The 9,642-nt window shown below is 37.6% G+C and overlaps 1 protein-coding gene across 1 annotated transcript; it reads right to left on the reverse strand.

The window, feature by feature from the left end:
* Nucleotides 1-6,874: 6,874 nt before the first annotated feature.
* Nucleotides 6,875-8,827, reverse strand: LOC123640071 (zinc finger CCCH domain-containing protein 15-like). Its single transcript, XM_045554412.1, has one exon. The coding sequence runs from the start codon at nt 8,799-8,801 to the stop codon at nt 7,521-7,523; it is 1,281 nt and encodes a 426-aa protein (XP_045410368.1). The 5' UTR covers nt 8,802-8,827; the 3' UTR covers nt 6,875-7,520.
* Between the last annotated feature and the right edge of the window lie 815 nt (nt 8,828-9,642).

Consider the following 9,642-nt stretch of genomic DNA (forward strand, 5'->3'; position numbering starts at 1 on the left):
GGGAGTCTGGTATAAAATGATGTTGAACCTGTACTCTTTACTTATAAAAGATACACGTAGGAAAGAGCTTGGCAATAGCTACAGAACAAATCTTATAAGATTTTATAAGAACCCGAGGAAGAGATCCACCAGGATGCTGGTGATTACTAAGTTAGAAATAGAAAAAGAATATTGAAAGTAGCTCAACAGCTTACATGTAACCAAGATAGAGAAGATAAGAGCCCAGGTCACCCAGCTATTACATGATAGAAGTAAAATTTAAATCTAAATTTTATGCTTTATTTCGAATATGCTTTCTCCATTATACTATACTTCATGGTTCCAAAGAAATAGAACAGAAATTGTTGTTTTGAGTGCAAAGAAGAAGGAGTTTGCCATGTAAGTTAAGATTTCATGGAAGAAGTGAGACTTGAACTTGATCCGGAATGAATGGTTAGCTTTTGATAGAAGGAGATCTATTCCAGGTGGATACCCTAACATAAGACTCCCAGTGACTGTGAGCAAAACAGACCCACCGAGGAGACTAGCCTAAAGGAACTGAGGGTAAGGATGATGGAATTTCAACAATTCCTTCTTCCTCCCCCCACTACCCATGCAGGTGTTCCTACTACCTCACAATTAAACCTAACATCAGCTCGCTCTTAGACGTGTAGACATAGGCCTTTTCTCTTAGATCACAGGACTTTTATATTCAACTCATTCTTCTCCTTCTGTATCCCTTCCATTTAAAAACATATTCAAAATATACCTATTGAACACACCTTTTATTTGACAGGCTAGGCCCCAAGTACATGCTAAACAATTTCATATATTATCTCATTTAATATCTTTCACGGAATCTCTATAAAGCAAGCATTTTTTACTTCCATTTTTAAAACAAGGAAATGAAACTAAGATTCTTCAGGGACTTCCCAAGTCTTTTGCTGCAATTAAAATTTACATATTCTGCTTCCAAGTTTTGTAATCTTTTGTAGCTGCTGCTAAGAAACATTTAAATTTAGGAATTTGATCTTTTAGGACAGAAGAAAGTAAAGCCTATTGAAGTGTTCTAATACAGGAGGTCCTTAATCAGTAATATTGCAAGAAAGGGATAGAAACTTTTTCCCTCCCTCCTTAGCTATTAGCACCAGCTAACCAGAGAGTTAGCTGTTAAAATAGTTCATGAATAGCTCATAATATTTTCTGAGTTTGGCATGTGTACAACATTAGATATATTTTTAAAGACAGTATGAGAATTGTGTTAATCAGTTTGAAAAGAGTATTAAACATGAACAACCAAACCAGTCAGTATATTCTAGCTAGACTTTGAATTTTGATGCTGTCAAAATTGCTAAAGGCAAAAATACATGCAGGCTAAATCATCCCAGTAAGGCTTTGTGGAAGAAGTACAGATTGAACTAGGCACTTGCAGAGTGGTAGAATAGTGCTAAGAATGACACAACCTAGAAAATGGGACAACATGAGACCAACCACAGGGATAGAGACAGAGACTGGAACCACACACACACACACACACACACACACACACACACATTCATACTTTTATTACAGTTTTAAATAATGTTAATCTGAATAACTTCATGAACATAGATGTATTGTTCTTAAAACTATTTCTTTAGCATAATTTTTGGATGAAATTTATATACTGATTCAAAAAGTAGAAACATTTTTGTAGTTTCAATAAGAATTATAATACTATTTCATGAGCAGTTGTTTAAATTTTCACCCTTCTAAGCTTTATATCGGAATATATTTCACACACTGGCATTACCGTCTAGTAGTTTTCATTTAAAGTTTTAGGTATAAACTGATTCTTTGACAATTTTCTAATTTTGTGTTTTTGATTCTTAGTGAAATTATCCAATTTCCTTTTATTCTAACTTTATTTTCCCATCAATAAATTATCTATTTATAACTATATAACTTTTGCTAACTTACTAGGTAACTAATATTTTATTTTATTACCAATGCTCTTGAATTTTCATATGTCCTAAATATTATATATATGTAAATTTAAAAAGAATTAAAATTCAACCTGAGTGTAAAGCAAAACATTGTTTTAAATAATTGATTTAAATCTATTTTTTCAGATAGTCCATTTTAGTGTGCTACAAAATGAACCTAGCTTTTTAGAACTGATAGAATATAAAATATTTATTATTTTCCTGGATAGTCTTTTATTTTTCCTTTTGCTTCTTCTAAATCTTGATGGCATTATTTTATAAAAATAATAATTAAATACAAATACAGTAAATAAGATACCTCTTTAACTAGGTATCTTTTGCTATCAGGATATGGCTGCAAAATGTTAACAAGATACAAATTTGGCCTCGGAAGTATGAACAAGAGGATGAAAGAGAAAATACGTTGGACAACATAGGTTAAAGGGATATGATATAGAAGAATAAAATATATTAATCTCATGAACAATCAGATACTTTTATTAATTATGGATAAAGTAAATTTTTGAGTATATTTTAGTGATTAAAATTAAGGGCAAGCCTTCCACATCTGGTTATGATGGACCCACAGGATCAGATTTACCCTCCCACCTTCAATAAATAAAAAGCCAGACAAAATAAATGAAACAATGGTTTTTGGACATTAGACATCAGACAGCACAAGACAGTGACCCCTGAGAGAAGGGAAACGTGAGGTGAGCCCCCTGATTACACCTTCTTACTGCCTGGACAGTTTCCCGGTGGCAACACAGGAAGAGAGAATCCAGGCAGGGCCCAGCAGTGTCCCTGAGTTGAGAAGACAGAACTGAGCATTCAGAGTACAAGGCAGGCGGAGTTCAGGGTGAGAACATCAGAGAGAACATTGCACAGAGAGAGCTCGGAAGATGCACAGAAGGTTTACCTGGATCTTCAGCTGAGTACCGATCAGCACATGTGTGAAAAACCACCTGAGCACAAGGTAAAATCCACCAGGTTCCATCAGAGCTTGCAGCACAGTAATTGAAAGCCACATAGGGAAAGGAATAGTGCACGTTTCCAACAGCCAGAATGAAGAAACATCATTGCTCACAGGATGTTGGGTAAAGTACTCAGAAGTGCACTGCCTCAAGTCGGGACAAATTAGCTCTAGAATAAGGACTGCTTTGTTCCCACTTAACAAAGCTTAACAAGGAGCCTTAAAAAGATAAAGCTGTTTCCAAATAACTTAGAATGAAGGTCAGAATTATTTAAAGAAATACGAAAAAAATTCAACATCCAAGAATATACAATTTAAAATTTCTGGCATCAATAAAAACTTACTAGGCATACAAAGAAGCAGATGCATACAATCTATAACGAGAATGAAAATTAATCAGAAGCAGACCCAGAAATGATACGAATTACAGAATTAATAGACAAAAACACTAAAACAGTAATTTTGTATTATATATGTTCAAGAAGATAAAATAAAAACATGTAAAGAAGGTGCACAGAAGATATAAAAGAGACTCAAATTTCTAGGGATACAAAACGTGAGATGAAAAACACACTAAATAAGATTATCAATAGATTAGACACTACAAAAGAAAATATTAATATTAGTGAACTTGAGGGCATAGCAATAGATACTATCCAAATTTAATGTCAGGGTATTTTCTCCAATTACCTGATATGCAATTCCAAATCCAGTATGAGTATCTACCTTGACTACCCAGTCAAGACCTATTAGTATCCATGGACCAATGTAATTCACTTGCTGTCTATGAAATGCTCAAATCCTCCTAGTTTGTGGCCCATGGCCATTTTTAGTTTTTGATATTCTTGTTGACAGGTAGAGCAATTGTCAGTAGCATTTCAATCTTCTGAGGGCAATAACAGTATACAAGATCTGTCCAGAAACTATCCAGCCATTGTTAATATAGGTCATTAAGTATGAAATGTCCGATTTTGGATCAAAAGTGTAGTTCATTACATCTCAAACAACAAGCAGTACAAGTAGTCCAAGTATGCATCTAAACTATCAACTCAGTTTTGCCATCTTACTGGTAGTTTGTTTATGCCAGCAGCAAAAAAGCCTGGAGAGCAAGTGGTGGTGAAATCATCAAAGGCGTTTTCCACAGCTTGTTGAGAATTGAATATTTTTCTTTGCAAGAAGTGGTCCAAAGCCTGGAAGCAGTGGTAGTCAGTTTGTGCAAGGTCTGGTGAATACGGTGGATAACAGACAGTTTCCAAGTCCAGCTGCTGTAGTTTGAGCAGTCTTGTTTTTGCAACATGTGGTCAAGTGTTGTCTTACAAGAGGATTGGCCTGTCTCTATTGACAAATGATGGCTGCTTAATTGCAAGCATCCTCATCATTTCATCCAACTGGTTGCAATAGACATCTGCTGTAATCAACTGACCAGGTTTCATGAAGCTGTAGTGGATACCAGCACTGGACCACCAAACAGACACCATTAGCTTTTTTTTTTTTTTTGAGACAGAGTCTCGCTCTGTTGCCCGGCTAGAGTGAGTGCTGTGGCGTCAGCCTAGCTCACAGCAACCTCAAACTCCTGGCCTTAAGCGATCCTACTGCCTCAGCCTCCCGAGTAGCTGGGACTACAGGCATGCGCCACCATGCCCGGCTAATTTTTTCTATATAGATTTTTAGTTGGCCATATAATTTGTTTCTATTTTTAGTAGAGACGGGGTCTCGCTCTTGCTCAGGCTGGTTTCGAACTCCTGACCTCAAGCGATCCACCCGCCTCGGCCTCCCAGAGTGCTAGGATTACAGGCATGAGCCACTGCGCCCGGCCCCATTAGCTTTTTTTGATGAATATCTGGTTCCGGACAGTGTGTGTTTCGGCACTTCATCTTTATCCAGCCATTGTGGTGAATGCTTGCAATTGACAGAAAGAATCCATTTTTCATCACACATAACAATCTGGCGTAGAAATGGTTTGCCTTTATGTCATGACAGCAAAGAAAGGCAACCTTCTATACGAATTCTTTTCTAACATGCATTTAATTCATGCAGAACCTATCTATCCAGCTCCTTTTCCTAGCCCATTTGTTTCAAATGGTCCAATATTATAGGAATAGAAACGTCAAACTTTGCTGCTAATTCACGTGTAATTTGAGATGGATTCGTTTGCACTGTAGCTTTCAGCTCATTACCCACCTTGGTCTCATGTCGCCCACATGGCTTATTTTCAAGATTAAAATCACCAGAATGGAACTTCTCAAACCACCGATGTACTGTGCGTTCATGAGCCACATCCTTCCCAAATACTTTGTTGATATTTCAAGCTGTCTGCATGACATTGGTTCCACGATCGAACTCATATTCAAAAATAACATGAATTTTTGACTTATCCATGGTTTCACAGAAATTGCTCTAAAAAAATGTGAAAGATAATCACAAGCCAAAACGTGCATTTGAAAGACTGAGGATGTACCTTCACAATAAAAATAAAACAAGAAGTGTCAAAGTGAAATGTCAGAGATAGCAACTGTCAAACTTAGTACTTAAAGAAATCGAACATTTCATACGTAATTACCTAAATATAAGGAGGATGGTTTGTGTGACATCGTTGTAACCTGGCAGCCAAGGAGAGTGGACTGGAATGCGCGTGCGTACACAATGACGCCTTCACTGTACCAGTCAGTGGGGCGCTAGATGCTCTTGAGTGAGCGTGTGTACTGTGTGGCTGTCACATTCAAAGTGACTAAACAAGTAGAGCAACTAATCTGCATCAAATTTTGCATTAAGGTTGCATATTCTTCCAAGGAAACTATTCAGATGATTCAGAATGCTTTCCAGGATGATGCAATGAGCTCAGCACAAATAAAACTGTGGCACAAACCCTTCAAAGATGGTCGAGAACCTGTTGAAAGTGATCCACATTCTGGGAGCACTGCAGCATGCAGAACACCTGAGAATGTTGAATGCATACGGGTTAGGCTAAGAAACGCTGGGAGAACTGTGTGAGATCCCAAAGGTGCCTACTTTGAAGGTGATGGAGGCGTCATTGTCCTATGTACAATATTTCTTGTATCTTGTATGTTCTTCAATAAATGTCACCATTTTTTGTATTACATGACTGGATAGTTTCCAGACAGACCTGTCATATATATTTCCCCTGCCCAGTGTTTTATTGCTTGAGTGCCTTCTTGGCCACTTATCTAGTGTACCTAAGAAATCTCTTCCAAAAATTGAGCAAGAACATCCACTTTTTGGTTCCAGTATTCTTGGGAATTTTTAAGGGAGCTCTTTTCATGGGCTTCAACAAGCCCCACTTTCATTTTCCCCCTTCAAGTCCACAAAGTTTTCCATAACAGTGCTCCACACTAGGTTTTATGTTTTTGTTTCTGTAAAGATCTTCCAGCTACCTAAGTCATCTTTTCTAGACTATACTGCCAGTCAATATTTCAGGCAACTGAAAAAGAATCAGTAAAAATCCATACCCTTATTGTTAGTATCTACTTACTTTGATGCCATGAGAAACACCACTCTTAATTTTGTCCTTTAAGCAAAGCACATCCAACCAGTAACTGATCGCAGAGCTGTCACTTCCCAAGTTGGGTGCCAGCCCTTCACCCTTGATGTACCATCTGTAAACCATACTGCTTCTTTGACCTCATCTGATAACTGACCATGGAGAGGGGCCCATTCAGCTATGGGTTTAGCTGACTCCTCAGGGAAGCCTGATATTGGGACTAATGGTGTAGCAGCCACCTGATTATGTATGCATTGGATACCCCCATCACAGTCTTGAGTATATCCTTTCCACTTAAGGAAGGAATTCTGCACATTTAACTTCTTATTGGAACTATGCTATGATATAAGCCAGGTTGTTATAGGTTTCTAAATAATTTTATGTCCTTCAGTAATAGAATCAGTTTAAACTAGAACCTAGTAGCAAGCTAGCAATTTCCTTTCAAGCGGTATGTTATTTCTTTTTTTTTTTTTGGATTTTAATGTATGATGGTCTTTATTTACAACTTTATTGGCAGAAAAGAAGAGGGAAAACTTTTAAACAGTTTAACACAGGGCATCGTAGTTGATTCTGTCAGATAAAAGTAGTTCCATTTTAAACACTCATCTAATTGCCCAAACATACGATACTGAATCTGCATATGCAGTTTCCTTTTATGAAGTACAGTGGCTCTTGTTTTAGGCAGTCTTTTAAACATATAAATACAAAAGAAATTAAATCACTCATTAAAAACTGCGTCAAATGAAGGGTATTTTAAATGTAAATTTATGTTGTTCTTGGTAATAACACATGCCCAGTGAAAACCAAAAGCTGGAAAAGCAGTTACAGTTCTACTTGAGTGACAGTTACAACGATCGATCATTTTCTGCAATAACCATTATATTTTCAATTTATCATGAACTACTCTGAACTTACTATGAGATGTAGCCAAAGTCAGAAGAGAAGACGTAGGGAGAGTATTCCTTTTTTTTTTTTTTGGAGGAGGCTAAGCCCTCTAGAATCAGCATGGGAAATAAACATCCTGTTCATTCTAGGCAGAAAAAAATTAATGTAGTCAATTTCAACTCATGCTGAGCTGAAAATTTTTTCATTGACTTGTTTGATATCATTCTTCTAAATCAAGCATGTTTAATTCTTCTTCTAGTTCATCCAGATCTTCTCCAGTAAAAAGATTTTCATCAACAGGAACAGCATCGATGGCTCCATTTTCTTGTCCCTCACCTTCGTTGTCCTCTTCCAAATCACTTCTTTCACCATTTTCAGCCCGACCTCCAGAGGCTTCACTTAATTTATTTTCATCTTTATCTGAAGTATATGTGCTGAATCTTTCAAGACTGGCTACAGTAATACCTGTTTCATCTACATCTCTTGGGATATACAGGCTTAAATCTATGTCATTTATGCTCACTGAATCATCAACCTCATCACCACCTGTTCCCTGGGTATAGCGGGTATCATCTGCTTCCTCATCATCATCATTGACCAGTTCAGGATGAAACTCAAACACCTCTCGGCCACTGATCACAAGCGCTTTCCCTGCTTTGAAGTCAGCTTTCCTTCTTTCCGTATCTTGTTCAAGTTTATCAATCTTTTCTTGTCTTTTCCTTTTCTTCCATGCAAGAAAAGATTCTAGAGTGATTTTGGTAACATTTGGACCTAGGGCAGAACGCTCTCTTTCAATTAGATCTTCTAATGAAATTTCATCTTCTTTCTCTTCTTTCTTTTTATCTTTTTTCAACACAAATCCAGGAGGAAGTGCATGACGATACATGCAAATATCACCCCCTCCAGGGCATACCCAAAACCAGCCATACTTGTTGTTTTCAGTAGCTTCAAGGAAATGCTTGCATACTATTTGAGTTTTTGGTTTTTTCTTTTCCGCCTCACCGTGCTTCTTGTTTACTACTTCTTCCAGCTTTTTCTCATCCCAATTATCCATAGTATCTTTTTCAAGTTCTTCGTCTCTTGCATCAATGTAAACACTTCTCTTTTCACATTTTCTCTCCAGAGTCAAGTCATGAGAAAACTTACACTTATCTCCTTTAGTACACTGTCCTTGCTTGAAGAATGCACATACCACAGATTTGGGATCTGCACCTTTACTTATTTTTTGAGCAGCAACTACAGGTTTGAACAGCTCATTTAGTTCCTGCAATTCTTTCTTCTTGTCATCTTTCTTCAATTTCTTTTCAGCTTCACTCTGTGCTACCTGACGTGGATTTTGTTGACCAAATTTAACTTGATGAGTGACAGCCTTGATAAGCTTTTGTTGCTTTGCTCCTTTCTTATTCTTTAAACCAAAAGTTTTGTCTTCGATAATCTTTTCCTTCTTTTTCTGCTCCGCCTTTTTGCTGCCCCCGGCCTGAGCCTGTTTCTTGGGGGGCATTGCGGAGACAGATGACACCGGCCACAGTTAAGATCCCTGCGGCAGGAGGCGGAGGAAGACCGGAGCCGGTATGTTATTTCTTGAAGCTGCACGAGATAGCTTTCGATTCCAAAATCTCACAGGTAGCCACTAAGTGGCAGTAACAAACAGGCTTTTGCCAGAGTCTGCAGTCAGCATGGCTTAGCTGCCTGTTGTAGAAACTTCCAAAATCATTTCAGCTTGAGGTTCCAGAGGACCCAAAGGGCTTTACAATGGCTTTTTAATCTCCAAAAAGGCCCTATTTTCATGCAAATGCAACTTTTTTCTTGATAATTTCATGAACAGGGGCGTGTAATTTCTCCACCACCTTAACAGCCCAACAGTCTTTGCATCTCTTGCTGTGATTGTGGAGCTGGCTGAGGGGTGCTCTGAGGGATGTCTCTATTCTCCCCCATCCAAGTGAAAGTCAAGGAGTTTTATTGTTTGTCCTGGAACCTGTATTTCAGTTGAGTTAATAGGCCTCTTATAATTAACATGCATTGTGCACTAATTCAATCTTACCTAGGTCTTCAGATTGTATGAATACATCATCAATGTAATGAATAATATTACTTTCCAACTAGATCCTATTTAAGTCTCTTCTCACTAGGTGTGGAACTAAGAAGAAGAATTTAGAAAACCTGTGGGAATATAGGAAATGTATATGGGCATCAATCCCACATGAATGCATATTAGCTCAGATTTCCTTCCTAAAGAGAGATAGAAAATAAGGCTTTAGACTAATAGATTATAGTATATTACTCTTCTTTAGCTTTTTGCAAAGGTTGAATTGTGATACCACCTCGGGCAAAGCCGGTGCTAT

Source organism: Lemur catta, chromosome 6 (assembly GCF_020740605.2).
Source record: "Lemur catta isolate mLemCat1 chromosome 6, mLemCat1.pri, whole genome shotgun sequence".
Classification (NCBI taxonomy): Eukaryota; Metazoa; Chordata; class Mammalia; order Primates; family Lemuridae; genus Lemur; species Lemur catta.